Source organism: Ictidomys tridecemlineatus, chromosome 3, assembly GCF_052094955.1.
Source record: "Ictidomys tridecemlineatus isolate mIctTri1 chromosome 3, mIctTri1.hap1, whole genome shotgun sequence".
NCBI classification, from domain to species: domain Eukaryota; kingdom Metazoa; phylum Chordata; class Mammalia; order Rodentia; family Sciuridae; genus Ictidomys; species Ictidomys tridecemlineatus.
The window spans coordinates 31,258,446-31,281,248 of record NC_135479.1 but is presented as its reverse complement, the minus strand read 5'-3'; the positions used below and the strand labels follow the sequence as shown (position 1 = coordinate 31,281,248).

General features: G+C 48.3%; 1 protein-coding gene across 2 annotated transcripts in view; it reads right to left on the bottom strand.

Annotated features, from left to right (window-relative positions):
- Akap1 (A-kinase anchoring protein 1) overlaps positions 1–19,077 on the bottom strand; it is a 30,752-nt gene extending 11,675 nt beyond the window's left edge. Inside the window, exons 1-2 of one of the 2 annotated variants that reach the window (XM_078042285.1) lie at positions 19,053–19,077; positions 1,275–2,919 (exon numbers count right to left, since the gene is read on the bottom strand). In XM_078042285.1, the coding sequence (XP_077898411.1) occupies positions 1,275–2,895 (1,621 nt within the window). In that variant the 5' untranslated portion in view covers positions 2,896–2,919; positions 19,053–19,077. Of the gene's footprint in view, positions 1–1,274; positions 2,920–18,810; positions 18,969–19,052 lie in introns of those variants that run through there. The other variant, XM_078042284.1, reaches the window with a different exon arrangement.
- Positions 19,078–22,803: the final 3,726 nt, after the last annotated feature.

Here is a 22,803-nt window from a genome sequence, read left to right as displayed (position 1 = left end):
CTGGTGCTCAACACTCCCTGAGCACCGATGGTCGGTGTCACATGCTCTGACTGATCAGCTACCCCTAAACTTCTCCACCTATCACAGGAGACTCAGAGCCTCCTTGTCTGCAAAGTTACACTCAGAAGCCCTCAACCCATCAGAACAGGTAGGATGATCAACCCAGAGCTGACACAAGACTGGGGGACTCATTAATTAAGCTGAAGGGCAACAGGCAAAGGGAAATTCTTAAAAAAAGAAAATAAACAAACAAATAACTTTTTTACCCATTTTAAGATACAATTTTTTAAAAAGCATTTTAACATTAGGCTATTGGTGGGCAGCATTTTCTTCTAGAGGTAAACAATAGTGGTCTCAGTCAACAGCACTTGGGGTGATAGAACAGCACTGTGTACACCAGATGCTGCTGACAGCAGTAGAACACCTTAGAGAGAGTCCCAAGCTTCCTGGATGGAGCTGAAATGGTAGGGAAGGGCTCCAGGACAAGCAAGTCAGAGAGCCACTTGGGAAATCATGACATTCTCTAAAATACAGGAAAATATCCCGGGGGGAGCCGTAGAAGCAGGACCAGGAGCTGCTGACCTGTAAGTTAGCGGTCTGAACTGTCTACGCTGGGGTCAGCACTCGAAAAACCCAGTGGCACTTCGTTACCAAAGTGCCCCTCTTTCCCAGGGTGGAACTGCAGCTGCACAGAAAAAAAATGGCTGAGACTGTGAAGGAATAGGTGACAGCGACAACCGAGGAGCGCTTGAGCCTCCCCAGGGACTCAAGGCTGTGGCCGTTCATGGGACACTTACCCTGAAAGAGCTTCTGGAGAAGGAAAGCCGGTGAAGACATGGAACAAGCACAGGATTAAATGGAGGTCAACCACTGAGCAAACTCCCCAGACCTGGCACTGGGGGAGATAGCTAAGAGGCCTCTCGATTAAAGACCCACTAAGAGTTCAGGCTCTGAGGAGAAGAGGCACACCAAAGCTAACCGGTGGACCCCACTTTGAACTGGTTCCTTCTAAAAGGCTAAGGAGGCTCCCTGGCTGGTAAGCCAAGCCACAGCTCCTGTGGCTTTGGGGTCTCAGGACAGTGTGGCTTCTCATCAGGTCCCCGCCAGCTCTCTGCCACACCCACCTCTCTGCGGGCCCCCTGGGACACAGAGTTGAAGAGTGCCTTCACTTTGCTGCAGAAATGGCCAGAGGGAGGGACAGCCTAGCAGCTTTTCCCTAACAAATAAGGGAAGCCCTCCCCTGATCCTCCAGTGAGCCCCCGGGACCCACCTACCTCCCGAGTGATCTGCTTCTGCATCCGCGGTCCATCCATCCTCAGTCCCCAAGTCTGACAACTCCCCTTTCAGCACCCCATTACTGAAGGGCACAGTACTGTCCGGCAGCGGCGGGGTGATGGCCTTGTCCCTGGGGCTTGAGTTGGTCTCTGTGCAAGAGTCTTCGAGCCCTGAAGTGCTGACGGAATCCGAGCACTGCCCGGAGGAGGCCGCGGAAGGAACACTCTGGCTGGCTGACACACAGGTAGCACAGGTGGCATCTTCCGCCAGAATGCTTGCCTCGTCCACTGACTCTCTGAGGGGGCTCGCTGGAGGTGGGCAGGGAGCCAGAGAGATGTGGTGTGCGGAGTTCTTTGGCTTACTGTCCTTGGTGGGGCTGGACAGTGGGCTGCTCAGGCAGCTCACATAGGTCTTTGGTGAAGGCAGGTTCTCTGCTGGTGGGCCTGGCAAGGGAAGGGCAGGATCCACTGGACCAGAGGCTGCCCCCACCACGGCTGGAGCAGCCTGTGCAGTGTCTTGCCCCAGGACAGTTTTCTGGCTGGCTGGGGCACTGCTCTCCGCCTGCCCTACGGTCGGACTGCCTGAGGCCTGATATAACTGATCTGCCATCTTGTCCCCCGTGCTGGCCAGCACCTCTTCGGTTGCTTCCAAGATCACCTGGGAGATTATCTGGAAGGCAGCCTGCTCAATCCTCTCATTCTTATCCAAGCTCTCCTTTTTGCCTAGTTCTGCCGCCATGTCTCTGTCCCAGGTACTGTCATCTTGGACCTCAGATGCCTGCATCTCCTCATCCTTTGCCAGCTCTGCGTGAGCCAACTTGCCAGAGCTACTTAACAATTTTCCAACTGCAGACTCTTCTCTGAGAGGGGAGAAGGGGCCACCGCTCCCCTTCTCTCCTCCGCCTCCCAAGGGGGCCAGGCTGAGGGCCTTGCTATTCTCCAATTCTGAGACACGCTCCTGGGACAACAAGCCTTCTTCAAGCACGTTTTCCCCCAACATTGCGTCACCGGTCCCCTCGGCTCCACGCGTCTCTCTTGCCTTCTCTCCAGGGCTTTGCTTCTCTGCAGCACACACAGACTGGCTGGGCCAGCCCCTCCCTGGTGCCTTACTGAACACTACCTCTTGCTTACACACCTCTATGGCTTCGTGGGGGAACACCACATCCTTGGGAGATGGGAGGGGACACTCAAGAGGAACAGATCTGGTTTTGTCACCCATCAGGGCGAGTTCCACCTTTGCAGTGTCATCTTTGTGTGTTCCTGGTTGAGATCTTGTGTCTGTGGGGTTAGGGAGGCAGCCTGAGGACTCTGATCTGCGACAGGTTGGGTGTGTGCGCAGCGAGGCTAGGGGCTCCACAGAAGGCTTGCTTGCAGTGGACTGTTCCTTTTCTAGTGGTTGTGTGACATTGCGGGGTGTGGACACAATTCCAGGACAGGCTTCTTGTATGGGGAGCGATTTCTTGATGTCAGGGCTGGCCCTCAGCACCACACTACCAGCGTCCACCTTTTTATCATTGCTGCTGACCTGCTCTTTTTTACGAGAGAAAAACCACCACCAGCCGAGGAGCGCCAACATTCCAGGCAATGCCAAGGGAAAGAGTGAACGGAAATGGATTGCCATCCTGGAGGCCTGAAGTAGTTATGCCTGGGAAAAGCAGGAAGACAGGGAGAGACATGGGGTTATGAGAGTACAGGCACTGCACATGAACATGCTGAATTAGACCTTCATTGGGGTGTTTTGTTGCAGAGATAAGAAACATCAGTGCTTCAGCATTCTCTGGGTGGTTCTGACATTCAGCTGAAGGTTGAGAACCAATGCTCTAGGACCTTTCTTTTTTTTTTTTTTTTTTTTTTTATTTTTATTTATTTTAATTCTCGGCGGACACAACATCCCTGTTGGTATGTGGTGCTGAGGATCGAACCCGGGCCGCACGCATGCCAGGCGAGCCCGCTACCGCCTGAGCCACATCCCCAGCCCTAGGACCTTTCTTTTAAAAGTATAGTCCAGGGACCAGAATCCTGTGTAGCACCAAGGAACCTGCCAGAAATGCAGCACCTTGGCCCCACCCCAGAACTACTGAGTCAGGGCTGGATTTTAAGATGCCCAGAAGAGCATGAGCACATAACAATTAGAAGGAATGCGAGGAGATGGGATTTACCCCTGGAGCGCAGGGGTGAGGGAGTGCAGCGAGGTCATCTCCAGGAAGTCCCTCTATGTTTAAAAATGAGCTTCCTTGCTAATATCTGAAGATAAAGCAATGAGACTAGAAAGTACAGAGCAAGGCTAAGCAGTGGCCAAGGCTCAGATGACTTTATAACCCACCCCCAGATGGAAAGCTTCAATGATGCTACCTTATCACTTCACAAATGAATAACCTTGATAGATGCTTTCCTTTGTATCACTTAATCCTCGGACCACTTGATAATACAAGGAATGTATTTCCTTGAAGGCTAAAATACACTCAAGGTCATACAACCAAGGAATAGGAACACAGCTTCTATTCCACATCAAATCTGGAACTCACTAGTTAGTGGACTCCTAGGAAAGACATATTGTGTGGGCCAAGAAAAGAAGAAGTCTGTACTACCTTTTTGGAAAGCTTTAGTAACAGTTCATGAAACCTTATGAGCCATACCCTAACAACCCCAAAATCCCACACCTGCAAGCTTAAAACAAAAAACTCTGTAGGCTGAGGTCTACCTAAGAATGCCCATTAGGGTATCATTTGAAACAAAACTGGAATTACTTTTTCAGGGAAAAATCACTGCTAAATATATTGTAGAATTCATGAGTAGATATATTAGGGTTAGAAAAAGAAGCTGGTTTTGCCAAGCGTTGTGGCATGCCTGTAATCCCATGGGCTCAGAAGGCTGAGGCAGAAAGATCATGAGTTCAAGGTCAGTCTCAGTAATTTAGCAAGGCCCTAAGCAACTCAGTGAGACCTTGTCTCTAAATAAAATATAAAAGAGGGCTAGAGATGTGGCTCAGTGGTTAAGCACCCCCAGGATTCAATCTCCGGTACAAAAAAAAAAAAAAAAGTTGGTTTCATGCATGGAAAAAAGCAGAAAACAGAAGTTAGAGACTACTGGGTATGCAATGTCTACTACTGTGTATGCAATCCCGTGGAAAAACCAGGAAGGACATACACATGGCCATCCAGCTGGGGAAAAGGAAAAGTTTTTGCACTTTTCATTTCATATCCTGCGACCTTGATGAGTTCATTTGTTAGCTGGAATAGTTTTATTTTGGGGCAGATTTCTTATCTACAAATATTTCATAGTGGTTCTCCAACTTGAAGCATTACTGGAGCTTTTAAAAGCCAAGGCCAAGAGGAGGATGTAGCTCAGTGGTAGAGTACAATGTGAGGTCCTGGTTTCAATACCCTAGTACATCAAAAAAAAAAAAAAAAAAGAAAGAAAAAGAAAAAGTTCAAGGCCAAATCAATCTCTGAGGGATAAGAATCAATACCAGTTCTTTTGTTTCTGTTTTAAACACAGATAATTTCAAATGTAGTCAAGTTTGAGAATCACTGTTCTGTAACCTCCCTCTCCCCAAAGAAAGTAGATTACAGGAGATCTGCTATGTAGTTGCTTCGTGTTCAGTGTCTTTCATACAAAAGAGTAAATAATTTGAGACAGGAAAGAGGGAGACTGGTACACTAGGATGTGTCCAGTCTGGTGGCAGAGAGCAAGTCCTACCCAAAAGGGCATGCTAACAGGAAGTCAAGCTGGGGTTGATCCCAGGCCAGTACATTTAGATTCTGATTGCTTATTAATTAGGCAATCCTCCCGCACCCCTTTTATTTTAAACAGTGCTAGAGATTGAACTTAGGGGACTTGCACGTATTAGGGAAGCACTCTACCACTAAACTACATGCTCAGCCCTTTTAAAATTTTATTTTTGAGGCAGGGTCTCACAAAGTTACCCAGGTAGGCCTCAAATTCATGCTCCCCCTTCCTCAGCCTCCTGAGTAGCTGGGATCACAGGCATGTGCCACCATGCCCAGCACGCAATTCCTTTTTAGCAGGGTTTGTGGAATGGGATCAAGAAAACAAATCCTAGCAACCACTGCCATAGAAGGCAGATTTCCCACTTAACACACCAAAGCCCAAGGCTGCAGATTCAAATTGCAGTATGGGAGGAAGGGGCTGTTCTCCAAACTTATCTCCTAAACCAGCTGGGAAAGCCCTGCCCCTTCAGAGCTAAAAGCTGATCCCCAGAGTCCTGCTTCTCCAGCAGTTGCTAGTGACATCACCCCGCCTATGGGGGAGCTGGCTACACTTCTATAAGGAGAGACTCCACATTCAAACATGCACTCCAGAGTGGGCCTGGGTCCTTCACCCTGGGTGATCCACACTGTGATTCAGTCCTCAACCCACCACATCACTGTCTTCTCCCCAATCATCCTCTGTTCCCAGTCCTCACTCAGAACACCAGGGTCACAACACAGGTCCTGCCTGCCACTCTAGCATATCACACTACCACTGCTACTCACCCACCCAAGTCCCAGCCCAGTTTGCTCCCTGGAAATTGGGGCCCTAAGCCCCTAGCTCTATCACTCCAACAGAGAGTTAGCTGTAGCTACTCAGCTGAGACTACAGCCCAAGAAACATGGTTGCTGTGGCATTTCCATGCCAGAGAGCCACTGTTGTGACAGGAAGGTTTCCGGGGAGGCCTTAAATACTATTCACCTGAGACTACCCAACCAATAAAATCCAGAATGATCCCCCGGGATTCCCAGTGCCCACCACTCTCCAGCCTCCATCCCTTAGAGGCTAGAGCCAGAGACCCACTGCTGAGGAACCAAGAGTCACCTCATCTGTACAGGGCATGGCTCTGCATCAAGTCCTTCTCCCGGTACCTCATCACACTCAAGACCAGAGGCAGGAGATCTTCAGAGTCTAAACATGGACAGGGTTTATTTTTTCTTAGCTATCTGAGCACTGTGATTAGAGATAGGAGGCATCCTCCACCAAGAACAGCTCCCCTGGGATCAGCAGCCACCTGCCCAAAGGCCTTGGATGCAGCCCACAAACCTTGTGGGATCTCACTAAGGGTGCCCATTGCCAGGAGGCATCTGATGCCCCTCCCCCAGCCCCCACTTCCCACGGGTCAGAAAATGGCTGGCCCCTCACTTCCTCACTGAAGTCATCTCAGGTCAGCTAAACAGACTCTCTGCCATATTCCCCAGCTGACAAGGTCTGATAGGCCTACTGGAGGTGGCATAAGATGCACCAACCTTTCCCAAAGGTCCACACTGGGCTGCCTGCACACACATGCACCCTTTCGGCCTCACGAGACCTTCCTTCTCTGGTAGACTGAGTTGCCATCTTTGTCGTGGGTGTTTTTTAAACTTGAATTTCTCAGGGCTTAAATGATTTGAACACCACAGGTCCCAAAGCCTTCATGTTCACAATCTAGCTGGAAGCTGCCTCCCAGGACATCTTTTTCTGCAGCTAGGGAAAGCCGCCCACAGGATGCTGTAGAACCCTGCCCTAGGGTTGGTGGGAGAACTCCTGGCTATTTTAAATCTGTTGGAATTAAATAGCTGCCTGCTTATTTTTAGCAGGTCCATTTGCCAAGAAATAGATGCACGCTGGCTCATTGCCAAACGGTCACACAGAGCTAAAGGCAGGCACGAGCTACATCACAAGGCCTTCACATTCTCCTCACTCCAGGTTCTAAAACGACCCCTTCTTTCTCCAAAGAGGTACCTGCAGCTTCTCAGAACAGCCTTTGGAGAAGTAATGGCCTCATCCCAACCCAGTAACCACAGTCTAGATCCTTCTGGCTAAACAAGAAAACAAATCCCTGGGAATGGGACAAAAAAGTGTTGGTCCCAGTGACTAAGCCAATTTGGCTACAGTTACTGTGAAAAAGAGCTGCACATAATTGACAGGAAAGTCAAACATAACAACAGTATAGGAGCCAAAAGCCCAAGTTTATTCTGGGTTTGGACCTGGTCAATGGACCCACATCCACTTTGTGTTCTGAATGAACACTTACACATCCTCTCAACCAGAATTTGAACATTTCTATCACCATCCCAATGTTCATTTTGCCAATGGCTGTTCCAGGGTGTTAACCACCAGGAAGGTGCCTACCCAAGATATCCCACCAACAGAGTGCCTGGCACAGCAAGCTCTTGCTGAAGGCAGGTCCCCTGGAAGGGGGACTTTCCCTGCAGAGAATCCTAACTGAAAGCCCAGTGCTCTGCTCCAGCATCCAGAGAACCAGCGGGCTCTGAGCCAGGCAGAGGAAACTCACACGCTCAGAGATCTTTCCCTGTCCACAAGAGTACCTCTTGCTACATCCTAAGTGTTCTCCCAAGTCCTCATCAGGTCACAGGTGTTCACCTTACTCACATACCTGAGTATGCGTGAGCTGCCACACAGAACCCCATTCCAGATGGAAGACTCGATCTGTCTCACAGACACTGGCTCACACTGGCATCCCACACCTCGGGCAGCAAGAAGTAAACCAAGAGAATCCAGGGAGGTGCTTTCAAAGGCTAGGATTTTCCCAGGCCTCAATGAGGGGGAAGGGAGATGACATAAACGAAGGTTCTAATGCCTTGAAAGGTGAGAGGGCAGCAAGTCCCAGAGCTGGGCCAGAACAAGTCCTAAGAGCGGAAACTAAAGAGCTGGTAAAGGGCCAGACCGAAGGAATCTGACCTTTCTGGTCAAGGCAACGGGAACCATAGGATTTGCATAGTTGCAACATGGTCAAAGTGGAGCAGGTCACCAGAGGCAACAGTCCAGGCAATCCCCCCTGCAGCAACTGCTATGCAATACTGATAGCCACAGGAGGTTTACTGAGCACTTGAAATGTGACAAGTGTGACTGAAGAACTGAATTTCTAATTTTATTCAAAGTTAATTTTAAAAGCCATACGTAGTTGGTGGCTACCGACTGCACAGCAGGTTCTAGTGGGTGCTGCTGGACTGGACAAAGGCTGCAAGGCCATCACCTACCTTGCTGGCAGTGTGCAGTCCTACCACTGAGGGTGGGGGGCGATGGTGAGCCAGGATCACTCTCCTGCGGCAGCATGGCTGGGCCCAATAATCAGAGCGCTGGAGCCATGCCTCAGGTATGCTGGTCTTGGCCCAGCCCCGGTGTCAATCCTTTCATCCTCGGGGCCAGAGTGAGCTGTGACTCGTGAGGGCACTCTCAAGATTCCATGTTTGCTCACAGTGGGGCTGTGAGGGCCTGCCAGGACGTCCCCACACCCTCCATTGTGATGACCCCGCAGAGCACAGACAAGCTGGGGACAGCTCCAGTCCTCCCAGGTGGACCAGCTATCAGGATATCATGGAACATGCTGCCAGCCCTCTGTGCAGGAGGCCTGAGGCTTAATCAACATCTGGGTGGGAGAACCTGCTCAGTGAAGCCTTCTCTGGCCAAAATGGAAAACCAGAGTCTGATACCAAAGGCGAGTACCAGGTAAGAAAAGCTAGAAGCCCCAAATCCTTTCTGGAATGGACTCTTCTTCCTCCAGTCCAGTTAGAAATTAAACTAACTTCTGATCTGGAAAACTTGGTAATAAGAAAAGCCACACAAGGATGGATAGCCATCGCCTGTTTCTGCTGACCAAGCCTCTTCCTCGAGTGACAGTGGAAAGAGCATCAGCACCTCCTGCCAAGGTCTTCCCAACTGCTTCATTGGTGATAAGGGTGTGATTTTAGAAAACTCTGAAGACCATGTCCTGTTCACCCTGCCCCTCATTTCAGGCTCTTAGCAACCATCTGGCTTTACAAGTGAATTCTATCAGGCTTCTGAAGCTGGTGACAAAATAGACACAGGAATGTCCTCTTGGGTACACAAGTTCCAGCCCATGACCACAGAGGACTGGAACCAATAGCACAAGCAGGGATCTGATGGCAAGAGAAAGCTAATGAAGATGGCATATGCCTTCAGAGGAAATCAGAAAAGATGGTACAAAGGCCCTTTCATGCCACTACCTCCAATGGTCAGAGATAAGACCATGATTTCCAAGCAGCAGACTACAATACCAACCCAGAAGTCAAATGAAGGCTTAAGAGGGCAATTTCTATTCAACAAATATTTATTGGCACCTACTGGGTACCAAGCACATGACACAGAAATGAGTAAGACGAGGCGCTGACCTTGAGGCATTTTCAATCTTTTACAGTTTCTTGGGAGGCAAAAACAATCACCTCTTCTCCAATGAACTTATTATGCCACCTTCTACCACAGACCAACTCAAAGTTTGGTCCAAGAGACAGCCGAGTGTGCTGTCAGCACAGGGGAACCAACTAACTAGGGTGGCCATTTATCTAGACTAGGATGTTCTACGGTCCTGGGGTGGGGGATGAGAAGACAGTAGCCTGAATGCTAGCATTATGGGCACCCAAGGGCTTGGATTGCCCCATTCCATAGGCAGACTTTCATTCAATACCCATTTTAACTACCTGGTTCCCAAATCCAGGCCTCAAAGTAAAGCCAGCTCTTCTGCTGACCTGGTGGAAGGGAACTACCAGCCCGGTTGTCTTTGCCTACTTTTCTCTAACCTCCTGTGTTCAGCCACTCATACTCTCATGCATGCCTTCAGAGGTGCCTGCCCTTCTGCATGCATTAGCTGGCTTGTTACTGGTCACAAACCTCTGTGCATACTCTGAAGAATGCACTCCACCAAGACAAGGAAGTAAACCAAGAGGGGAGGTTGCATCAGATCCAAGAAGGAACACAAAAGAAAGGAAGAGGAAATTCCCAGGAAGAAGGGGAATCAGAGCCAAGGGAAAAGGATACTTCCCAAGAGCAACACAGAACTGTTCAGCAGAACTGAGGTGTTAACACAATAAGAACAGCTTTCCACCAGTGGCACAGGTTCCACGGCATTGTCAGGGGCTCAGGGGAGAGTCAAGGAACTGACTGGAGAGATAAAGAGTAAGTAAAAGTAAGGGAATTAACTAGAAGAGGAGGAAGGAGGGACAAGAAAACAAAGGAAAACAATGAACTACACAGTCATAAGCGATGTTTATTTATATTATAATATATATCCAGAATAGTAACTTGACCAATGATTGTGCTACCTCTATACTGAGAGAAAAAGGAAAGAAAAAAGTGTAGGAATCAGCTAAGTTCTTACTTCTCACATTAGAAAAATCAAATAATATATTTTTTTAAAGTATACTATTTAGAAACAGAGGTAAGTAGCCCAAAGAATTGAAAGCAGCTATTACTGGAAGAGCACAGGAGGTAGGCCTCCTTTTCTTTTGTTGTTGCTGCTGCTGCTGCAGTGCTAAGACTTGAACAGGGTTAGGCAAGCACTCCGCCACTGAGCTACATCCCTAGCAAATGAGTATCCTTTCCAGAGTCAAAAAGTTGTATCTTTCTACAAGCAACACTGCAATTGAAAATGCACTCTAAAGCTATAAACAAGTAGCAATGGATTCTTGTTAACCATAATAGTACATACTAGTGCCAACTCATTTATATATACAAACTTATGATGTTTTCTTTTTCCATAATAACGGATGCCAATTTTACTTTAAATACCCTCAAATTGCCCATAGACATAACAATAATAATCCAAAAGAGAATATGCCTACTGGTGGACCTTTTCAGAGCTAAGGCAACAGTCTCTCCACCCCACTGAGGCCAGTCAGCACCAGGTGGCAGGTTCCTCCTTGGGATTGGTCACTTAAGAAAGATTTTAATACCCACTGTAAGGGTTCTACGAGTGACATAAAGAAAGGATGGAGGGAGGGGTAGGGACTCAAATTTCAGGAAAGATACTACAGAGAGATTCAGAACCTAATGTATGTAATACACCTGCAGCCTCTGGCAGCTGGTGAGAGAGAATGGGGCGCTAAGGCTCCCTTGCACATATAATGTAGTGAATTAAGTACAGAGTCCTGTGTGTAGCAGGGTAACGGCAAGGTTGAGAAATGTCCTCTCAGTCCTTTTCTGTGCACCCTGGTTTAGATGAGAAAGGGTGTTTAGGAGGGAAGAATGTCAGGGGAGAATGCAGAGGGAATCAAGGGAATGTCTCTTAGAAGCAGTGGCACTAGAGCTACAATAGTGAGAAGCCATGCCAGCACCTGGGGGAAGGAGAGAGGGAGGGAGGGGCAGAAAGTTCCAGGCAGGGTGAACAGGTGCCAAAGTCCTAAGGCAGGAACAAGCGTAGCTGACTGGAGACGGCAAGATGGGGTCTGAGCTCTGCTGCTGCCAGAGAACAGGTTCCTGGCACCCCCTGCAGAAGCAGTGCTGAAGATAAGAGCTCACAAGCACCCAGAGGAACTGGGGTCATGGATTTCCTCCTGAGGGGGAACTCCCGGACCCAAAGGACTTTCATTCTTAATTCATAAATACAAGTTGCTTTCAGAATTTATCCCAGAGAGAGTGAGGGATGTAGCTCAGTGGTAGACAATTGCCTAGCATGTATGATCCCCAGCACCACACACAAAACAAAAAATCTATTCCAGAAACAAGATGCCCTTGGCTGGGACCATGACAGGTATTCTGTGTGAAAAACAGAGGCACACTTTTTACTCAGAGTTCTCAGAAAATGTGTCGCTGGGAAGCCCTGCAGCCACACTGCACATTAGCTTAGGGAACCACTGAAACCCTACCCTAGGCCCCCACTCATCAAATCAGTAGGTTCCAGGAGGTGCCCTAACCCCTAGGGGAGGGTGAACACATACACACAGCACAGCATGAGCTCTTGCCACTTCTTTGAATCAGACTTTACAAAAACAACCTTGCTCTCCAGCCAACATAAACCATAGGCAACTGAGGGCCTTATATGGCACTAAGCTTTCTTAATCAGAAACAGATAGATGGGCTAGAGTTGGCAGGAGGAGGGAAGGGGGGGGACACAGGGACAAACACACACACACACACACACACACACACACACACACTTATACAAGAATGGAGAAAGGGAGAGGGGGGAGGGAGGGAGGGAGGGAGGAAAGAAGGGAAAGGAAAGAGAGAAGAAGGGTGGAGAATAGCATGGGGAACAAACTTGTTTGTCAAACAGTTTTTCATCCCTCTTCAGCCTTAGTAGTTTCCCAGCAAAGAGTTCCTACTGGGAGCCATGGTTTTGCCTTCTCCTATGTATGTTAGTTTAAGCCAGGAGACACCAGTAATCAGACTGCCAATCAAGCCACAGTTTTAAGAGAGTTTTGTCCACTTAGTCGCTGGCCCTTAGGTTGAACACTTCACATGAAACAGGGTTGCCTGGTTTCCTGAGAAACCAGCAACTGGAGCAAAAAGGGGTCCTCGCTCCGCAGGGCAGAGGTCCTGACCCCTAGTTCCCCAGCTCACTGGATGGCCTCAGTCACATGCCTGCCTGGCCCAGAAGGAAGCACTGGGCCTCTGCCACAGACCCAGAATAGAAAAGGCAGCCCCAGAGGCCTCTTAAGCAGCCAACCCATCCACAAAGGCCATGGCAGCTTCTAGGGTGGCTTATTCTCTCCCTCTCCTGATTAGGCAGCCGCAGCAGCAGGACCTGTCTTGGACACTGCAACCACAAGCACTTGGCTCTCCTAAAGGATGCCACCTGCTAAAAATAGCACCAGCACATGCTTGGCCGAGTGGGCCACACCAAAGTCAAAGGACAAAGCAGCGAGATTATCCTCAGCCCTGCCTTTCCTCTTACAGACAGCTCCAGGCACATACACAAGTGCCGTTCTCTCCAAGGAAGCTCAAGAAGTGGGAGTCACTATTTTGTCAGAGGGGCAAAGAAGAATCACAGAAGATGGAGCCGCCTTCACAAGGGTTGCTGTCCCTGGTACTCACAAAGGCACACCCAGGTCAAGGGCAGAGAGAAGGGGTGGGGGCTGGGACAGAACTTGCTGCCTCCTCCAACCAGGACTGGGATACTCCTGGGTGACAGCCTGTTGAGGGCCAGGGGATGGTCTCATGACCTCCATGTGAGGTCTGACAGGCATGTTATTATTAGCTAAAGAATGAGTGTCTTCAAGGTTGTCTTTTCAACCCGCTCAGTCTTGGAGGAGTTCTTATCCCATTTTACAGGAAACGAAAGTTCATGATCTTTAATTCTTACCTTTCCAAAATCTTATTTTGCCATCATACACTTTTGAAATGGGCAAGTAATGTCTATAATAAAAAAGCCTCAGACTAGGTAGCTGTGCCGTAAGGTCTGAGAAACTGCCTTGGATTTTCTGCCTTGAGGCTTAAACAACTCAAACTCAGTTTGTGAGATAAATTATTTCAGTCCTTTAAAAACCCATTTTTACTTGCTGGGTGAGTGATAATGGGGCAGTAAATAAGAAATAGCCTTTGAGCATGGGGTAAAGGGAGAGGGGAAAGAGGGAGAGAGGGCAGATAGCGTGGGGAGGGAGAGGGTATCTTGACATAGGTCAAAAGCTAGCCTAGGCCTGCAGAGTGATGCACACCACCTACTGGGGAGGCTGAGGTGGGAGAATCATGTTAGAGGCCAGCCTGGGCCAAAACAAATGAAACAAAAAATAACCAGCCCAGCCCTCCCTGTATCCTGGGATCAGCTTGCCCTCCTCAGGGACTCAGTTTCCTCATTTACAAACTTGATATGCTTAACCTCATAGAGTTGAGAATATAAAAACAGCACTGTTCAAAAGAAAAAGATTCCATCCTAGCCAGTTATGGTGGCACACAACTGTAGTCCCAGATACTCAGGAGGTGGAGGCAGGATTGCTTGAGCCCAGGAGTTCAAGAATAGCCAAAGCAACCTTGAATCAAAATTAATAAAAATAACCTTCCTAAAGTGCCACAGGTGTCCGTTATGCATCTGTTGCATCTGGCTCCAAGAAAAAAGAGATCTCACGCTATATGTCAAAGGCCAGTCTAGCAAGTTCAAACAAAGCACACCCAAGGCTGGATCAGGAGGGCACCTGAAAAAAGTGCCCCCCCTAACTCCCCCAACTGTCCCCGCCTCCATACTTCAGGATCAGCACTCTCTCCAATGGCCCACTCTCTCCAATGTCTTCTGTAAATACAGAAAAACATTCCATAACATTTAGATGAACTGAAGGGAACAGAATAAAAATCCAACCTGGTTTAGCTGAGGGCCTACACTAGGGTCCTAAAGGAAGTCATCAGGTCAACTAGCAGATCTGATGACATCTGCCTTTCAGAGACCAGGGAATTAAGAACAAAGGACTTTTATGATAATAAACAGGCTCTTAAAGCAACACAGTGCTCTAAGAACCTGTCCCTTCTACTTCATGTGCATGTCCCCAGCCCCTTACTAAGCTCCTCTCTCAAACTGTTTCATAAATGATCACTCCTCTCCTAAGTAAGTACTTAGTACCAGAAGTTGCTCATCATGGAGAGAAATAAAGTTGATGGGTTTATGGACTATGGAAGCCTAAACCCAAACACATGATGATTTAGAGATTTATAAGTTGAAGCAATTTGTTTTGTTGTTTTAATTTTGCAGTACTGACAACTGAATCCAGAATACTCTACTGCTAAGTTACATGTCCAGTCATTTACTTTTTTGAGACAAGGTTCAAGACTGGCCTGGAACTTGCAATTCTCTTGCCTCAATCTTCCAAGTTGCTGGGATTATAGTGTGCACTACCATGCCCGGCTAGCAATTAACTTTTAAAATTGTTTTTAAAAAGAACATACTAGACCAGTGCTGTCAGAAAGAACCATGATGTTGAAAACATTCTTGACCTGAGCTGTCCAGGACAGCAGCCCTCAGGCACCCTATTCAACTCCAAGGTTCCTAGGGGCATAACCTAAATACCATTAATGTTCACCAATCCTCCTTTACCAGGTGAGGAAACTGACACCCCAGAGGGCCAAGAGGCCTGCCTAGACTCACAGCCAGGGTTCAGCACTCAGAACTACAGTAAGCCCAAGGTTCTTGCCACTAAGCTCAGAGGTAAGATAAGCCTCACTGGCTCCAAGCTCTGCATACCTTAACTTCCAGAACTCACCTGGGTGCCCTGCTTTGTTCCCAAGTACAAATGGGCCTTAGTGACACATGGCTAGATGAACATGACCAGCCAGTATTACAGGACGGGGAACAGAATGTTTACCACCTACACCTGTAAACTTAACAAACCAAGCTGCAGACATGTCCAGATTGCAAAGACCTGGACGAATAACTCTGCTAGCATTTAGGAAGAGAAAAAGAAAGTTAAGGAAAAGGACACCTTGAAAGCTACTTATTACTAGAAAGCCAGTCCTCAAACTGCTGATGATGATGTGCATAACTTTACTACAAAAATCTGCTTAGAAGGCAGCAGAAAGATTAGAAGGAAAAAGAAAAACAAAGGAATTAAGAATATTCTTTGGTTCTTCTCACAAAAGCCCTCCAGAGGACCTAGTTCAAACCCACACTTGTTTCTCTACCCCTCACTGAAACAATCGGAATGGCCTCCGGTTTCAGTGGTGCTCAGAGGTATGAGGATTAAAAGGAAGGTGAAATCTCAGTTTCCACATCCCCAAGAGCTACTTCTCCAGCCAGACTCTGTCCAGCTCCAAACATGTTCAGTGACAGTACTTTCCATTGCCCAAGTTTAAAATTAGGTATCAGGTTCACTCAGTGGAGCACCATACATGCACATGGGTACTTGATGTTAAATGTGCAAGTGAAACCTGGGTGAAGTAGATACACCAAGAAGGGAGAGAGGAGAAACAGAGCTTGCCCTAGGAAGCAAGGTGTAGGATTAATAGGTGCCTCACTATGGAGATGAACAATTCCAAAGAGTATATGATTTCAGTGGACCAAGAGGCCCAGAGAACTCAGCACCTCCCCCATAGTACAGGAAATTTCCTCAGAATAACAAACCAAAGGCATTAACCCTCAGCTGACACAACTGTCTGGCTTCCCCACAACGGGAAGAGACCAAGCTTGGTCATCCTAAACACACCAGGAAGAAGGAGCAGGGAAGCAGCTCTCCAGGCACTCTGGCTGCCACTCTTCAAAGCCCTAAAATGCCCACCCAATCATGACATGTTGAACTAGGAGGCTAGCCAGCAAACTGGGGAAACCAATTTGTCTCCCTCAGCACTTTAACCAAATTTCTAGGTCAGAGGCTAGGAGGAAAGGGGTGATTTTAATAAAATTCAAATCAAGTGATTCAAGTGAAATTTAACTCAGTCTCGGATTCCTAGGAATGAGACAACAATGTTTAAGCACCTATCATGTACCAGGCACAGTCCAAAGTTTCACAAATATGAAATCCATCTCTCTTTAGAATGGGAAAGGAACACTGTGAAGGTTAGAACTACCTTCCCTCACAAACTATGGCTATGACCAATCTAGGTCCAAAGCCCAAGAATAATCTGGGTTACCAGGCAGCAGGACAAACTGCCCTAAAATATTGATGCTCAGCAACCTTACACTGGAGATATATCAACTTCAGCACCTGAGCAGGCTACTTAAAAGAGATACTTAACCTCCACTGTCACCCTGCACTGGCCAAGTGAATGTAAATGCATTTCCCAGAAACAGCTGGAAGATAGGAGAAAGACACCCCTGCAGGGGACTCCACCCACACACAAATCCACTAGACCTGTCTCACTCAAAGGCTTGCATCAGTTACCCACCTTGGTTCAGTTTTCTGCACAGAACACAATGATAATGGAGCCTATTTAAGCCAGAAACCACCAAGGCTTTAGTGATTCGCATACCTGAAGGATACAGACCTCTAACGTATGTTCATTTTTCACAAGGCTACACACAAATTATTATCCATGACTCATAAAACTAGAAGTGAAACAAGACTCAACACAAGTAAAAAATCTCCCCCAAAATAACTTCACTTGTTCCCAGTGCTCAAAAGAATCTTCAATAATCAGCAGGTGAACTCTTGAATGTCAAGAACAGAGGAATCAAATGATCAAATCATGATGCCTTTTTCATTTCAAAGATGCTCTATACCTTTAAGAACAGAGTGGCTGAGTGCTAAGAGTTCAAGCTTTGCTTTCCATATAAAGGGTTAACAGGGGGTACTAATTTAGGAAGGGCTTAGTGGTTACATGAACATGTATGGTTATTAGTTACCAGAACTAATAGCTTTTCGTGAACAGTGTTCCTAATCAGCAATTGAGACATGGAAAAGGTGGAGGGGAATAGGAAGCAAACCATCTAACAGAGGTGGCTGCACCAGATCCAGCGGCCCAGATTTCACTGTAAAACATAATTTAAATTTCGAGTAGCCTGCACTTCAGTAGGGGAAATACAGGCAGTTTAACCTCACTAATTGCCCTGCACACACACCTTACCCTACCCAGCTTGAGAGGCTTCCACTCACACCTGGAGCGAAGTCCACCGGGTTTGTGTTAACCATAGCCCAGGGGCAGGAAGGCGCCTGCCACCCTGCTGCATCTCCTCGGGAGAGGAGGGGCAAGTCCCTCAATGCTCAGGGCTTCCCATGGGACCAGGGTCCCGTCTGTACAGTACACCAACACCCGCACTCTTCCTCTCTCATACCTCCCTACTTCCTAGCAAGGGAAATGGTTAAGAACTATAAACTACGGCACAAAATAGTTGAACACTTAGAAATCCCATCCCTGAGGTGTCCAGCCCCATGGTCTAAGCACATTTTAACCCATACCCCAGTGCATGTGTGGACCTTGCAGATCGCAAACCTGAGTTAGGGGGGAGCACGTGACTCTTGGCGTCCCAGAGGAGTGAAGTCAGCGAGCATACTGGGCTGGACGGCCTCCACCTCTCCGGACCGCTTAAGGGGGTTGCAAATGCTAACTCTCCTAGAGACATCCAAGCCCTTGTCCTCGGGATCCTAACTCGGTTCTAAGCGTCCCTCCGCTCCAAACACGGTTCCGGGCACAGCAGTCGCCCAACCCATTCTCCCAGCTCGGTCCGCCGAGCCCTCTTCACTGGTTCACAATGCTAAACTCCAGGGGTTGGGCTACCTGCTGGGGTTTGCCACCGCCATCGAGCCAAAGAGGCCGAGAAGTTGGGTTAGGCTCCGGAAGTGAACAATTTAACTCCTATTCCCCCCCCCCAAGCCGGAGAACGGCTCCCTGCGGGATTTGGAGGACCTCCTCGCCCTTCTGAGCACCTGGCCCTGCCCACAGTCCGCCCCGCCGCCGCCGCCTCTCGGGGCTCAAACTGGGTACACACGACCTTTGAAAAGTAAACGCGAGTGGGGCTGGGCGACCTTGGGTGGGACGCTCAGGCGGTGAGCGCGCTCCGGCAAAGTTAAGGCGCAGAAAGGGCGCCCCGGGTGTCGCGTCCCCGCCCCCGCCCCGAGGGCGGTGACGCGCGTGGGGGGAACCGCAAGGCTCAGAGCGCCGCCCCCATCCACGCACACGCGACCTGTCAGCAGGAGCCCTCGGGCAGACAACCCCGCGGGGGAGGACCATTGGGCACGCTGGCTACGGAGGCAAGACGGGCCTGCTTGACAGCAGACTAGCATGAGCCCTCTGCACACGCTCGGGGTCCGGATCCTCTGCCTCCCACTACCTGGAGCGCGCGTTGCGCCCCGCACCTGCACCCCAGGCGCCCCAACAACACGACGGCGCCCTCCTAGGGCCCAGGCAGGGGATGAGCGGGCCAGGCGACCCCCCAGTGCCCCTAACTTACCAGCTTCTCTGCGACCGTCGGGGTGTGGAGCCCTGGAGCCGCCGCCACCCCCCCCCAGCCCCCGCCTGGCCCCACGGCCCAGCCCCGCAGCTCTGTGCTCGGGCTGCTCCCCCACGTGCTCGCCCAGGCCAGTGGAACACAGAGACATTAAATACTGAGGACGCGCAACGACGTGCCCGCGGCGCGACGCAAAGCCCCGCCCCTCGCCCTCGTGCCCCCGCGCCCCCGCTTCACCCGCTCACCTGCGCGTGCGCGCGCCGGCCGCTCCCGCCCGTACCTCGCGCGCCTCTCCCAGCTGCGCCAGAGGGGGCGCGGTCTGGAGTGCTCAGCCAACATCCCGCTGCCGCCGGGAGCCAGCCTTCCCAGTGCTCTCGCGAGAGGAGCTGTAATCTCGATGGGCCGGGAGAGCGGCCTGGCTGGAATGTCGAGATCCCGGAAAACTCTGGATTCTCTGCCCCACGATCCCCGCGCCTGTTTCCCCGCTTTGGCCTTGGGAGATTACAAGGGGTCAGTTTGGCTGTCTTCTCCCTGGGGACCGAGAGTCCTGTGGAAGAGGCGGAGAGGCTAGTGATGGACAGCACCCCCTCACACACATCCACTTGCATCGGGGCTTTAGCTTCCCGGTAACTAATATAACGTTGTAATGCATAATTCGGTGGTCATTAATAATTGCTCAGTAAGTGTGCACTGGTGGTACCCGGTGCCACGCGAGTGCAACTTTTTGGCCCATTTTCGCAACTTGGTGATATCGAAGTGAAATACTTTCCTCCAAATGGGTTCGGGTTTTGGAATGATTCCGGCGAAGTGACGGTCACCGTGAGTCATTCCCTCCTCCAGGAACTTAGAAAAAGAAATTCCCTCCAGACAATTGGCAGGGTGGGGCTTGCGGCTGGCCAGCCCTGCTCCGATCCTTAAGACGTAGGGACTTTGAGCGTTTGTTTAGACAAAATAAAAGATCGTGCTAAGAACGTTACCATTGCTTGGGAAAATAATCTTTATCAGCGATCAAGTGCAAATTCAAATGACAATGAGATAAGTTTGCCTGTTGAGTTTAAATTCGTGCATATGTGAATTCCAAGTGCATGGTGGGATGGGTGCCTTGAGGGAAACAAGAGGAAGCCGTCAAAAAGAGAAATAACAAGGCTTCTTTTAGTTCCTGCAGTAAGGAAAGGCCCAAGGTGAAATTCAAACACATCTACTGGGAGAAAAGCTGCCCTCCTTGGAGATTGAATCTGTGCATAAGGGGTGGGGGAATACTGTGCAGAGGCATAACAAGGAAAAGCAAGAAACAGTTTCTAGTGAACTGGAAGATAAAGTGGGGGCGGGGGGGGGGGAAGCAATAGGACAAAAGTCAAGGTTGAGGAAGGGGTTGTTTCTTGGTTGTGGGTTTGTTTGTTGGGGGTGTTACTGTTTTTTCAGGGGTGAGGGCGATTAGACCGTCTTATAACCCACAGTCAAGCTTGGATTTTATTCTGCTCAGCCCCAAAGGCAGTCATAATTTCACCTCTGGGCCTTTGCTCTTCAATCTCTTCCACCTGAAATCTTAAGGGAACTGCAGAGGTTATCCCTGGGGGTGTGGTTTAGTGGCAAAGGTTTTGCCTGGCATTCCTGAAATCATGGGTTCAATATTCAACACACCACAAAAAATCATAAATCATCTCTTTCTCAAGTATCACCTCTATAAAAAATAAAATTGTCAACAATAAACACACAATTCTTCTTCCCTTGCCCCTTCCTTTTTTTTTTTTTTTTTTAAATAGGCTTTACCACCATCTACTATCTACATTTACTTAGGAGGCAGGGATTATTTAGGTCCTGGCACCTAGGGGCTGCTCAGTAAAAAATATGTTTAGTGAATGAATAGGAAGCTACTAACGAAGGTTGAGAGTGACACAATATTAGTTCTGTTTTAAAGAGCAAGCTGTATCTGCTATAAGAAGAATGGATGAGAGAGAGGCCAGGATAAAACAGAGAGCAGGCAGGAGGTTAGAGCAAGTGGGTCAGGTGGGCAATGAGGCTGGCCTGAACTAAGAGCCTAGGGCTAAGTGGCCCTGGGATGAAGAGTCTGTTTTATTCTCAAGATATATATTAAGAGTAGAGTAACAAGATCACTCGTGTTGCAGTTAAGGAGAGGGGAACAATGAGTGATTATTCCTCTGGCTGGAGTTACTATATGAACTGAGAAGGGAGAAGATGGGAGCAGAGAAACATTTGTTTCATTTTGGATCTACTTAGTTTATGCTGTTTTTATGACATTCAAGTGCAAATTGCAGTTAAGTTGGATATGCAAGGCTGTAGCTCAGAGGACTAGTCTGGATGGGAAATACAAATATGTATCAAAAATCATGTAAAAAGTGGTATTTTAAAGATAGGTAATGCTTAGTGGTAGTGGAGGTAGGAAAGGGAAGAAACTGAGAAAAGGATATTCAAGGAATTAAGCCCTGGGAACACTGGCAGAAAAGAACAGGCAGAGGGAGGAAGTTAAAAAAGGGAGACAATGTTATGAATATGGTTATGAGAAAAACAGGTTGAATGAGATCAATATGTCAATCAAAGCCAATGTATGAGGACATGGGCAAGGCCTGCCAAGAAAAAAGATGAGGGAAGAAAGGAGTGGGTTAACTGGATTCAGAGGGAAAGTGCAAGCTACAAGTCAAAGCAGAAACAAGACCAAGATAGTGGCCACAAGGTCAAGGCAGTGTAGAGGGCAGAAAGAAGGTCTTACTATAAAATTAGAGGAAAGAAAATGAAGGTGACAATGTAAGGTGATCCCAAGAACTTGACCAAGAGGAAAAGATTACGTGGTTAGCTTTCAACTTTAACTTCAGCTCAAGATAAGCAAGGTCTGTTTAAGGCAAGATATTTTTTTTGTGGGGGTAAGTGCTGGGGATGGAACCCAGGGTCTCTTGCATGCCAGGCAAGTACTCTTATCACTGAGCCCCAAGGCAGGAATTTTAGGATGCATAAAACAGCTTCAAGGAGGTCCATGAACCCTCCTGAAGTTGTTCACATGGTATTTTAAGTATCATATGACATTTTTCTGCAGAGATTACTATGGATAGCTTCTCTCAGATTCTCTGATTCTGACCTTAAAAAAAGAAGAAACCCGTGAAGAGAACAAAACACTTTATCCAAAAAGGGAATGTGCTGATCAGAGGGAGGAGGTTTAAAAAAAAAAATGGAAGCATTAAAGGAGATATTGAAAGAAGAGGAGGAGGAAGAGACAGAGCCCAAGGGGCCTGTGTGCCTCTCTGATATGTCAGAATGGTCAATTAAGAACCTGATGCTATTATTCATTTAATGCTTGTGTCTTGAGCCCTTCAGTCTGACTCTACACCCACCAAGCAGCCTTCTGATGATTCTGAGAGAGGCGGTGATTGGAACTACAAAGGCACTAGTACACCGGTGACTTTTTTGTCATTGTAAATTATATAAAGTATCCTTTCATTTTCTACATCTGGTACATCTTGCAAATGTTTTTAGTGTGAGTCAGCTTGCAGTTCTGGGACTAGAACATGGGAAATTCTCTGAACCTGTTGTAAAGCTGAATGAAAGTTTGATGCAGGACCATGGGGAAAATTCTCCAAGGTGGACATCCCCTTGTAAGGCTGTTTACATAGTCAGCAGTTTATTTTTTTTTTCTTTTCTAAGCAGTCCTTCCAACTTCAGGATTGTGCATTTGAGAAATGTCCTACTTTTTCTATTGGAAGAATCTACAAAGGAACTTTTGAAATGCTAGTAAACTATCTCCTATATGGCTATACACTAAAGGAGTCCCTCCCACTCACACCCCTCCACTCCACTCCTAATTTCCTTATTAAAATGAAGAAGCAGTTGGCATAGTGAAACACTCCTGTTAATCTCAGGAGGAAGATCACAAGTTCGAGGCCAGCCTCAGCAATATAGTGAGTCTTTGTCTCGAAATAAAAAATTAAAAGAGCTGGGGATGAACTTCAGTGGTAGAGCCCATCCTGGGTTCAATTCCCAGTACCG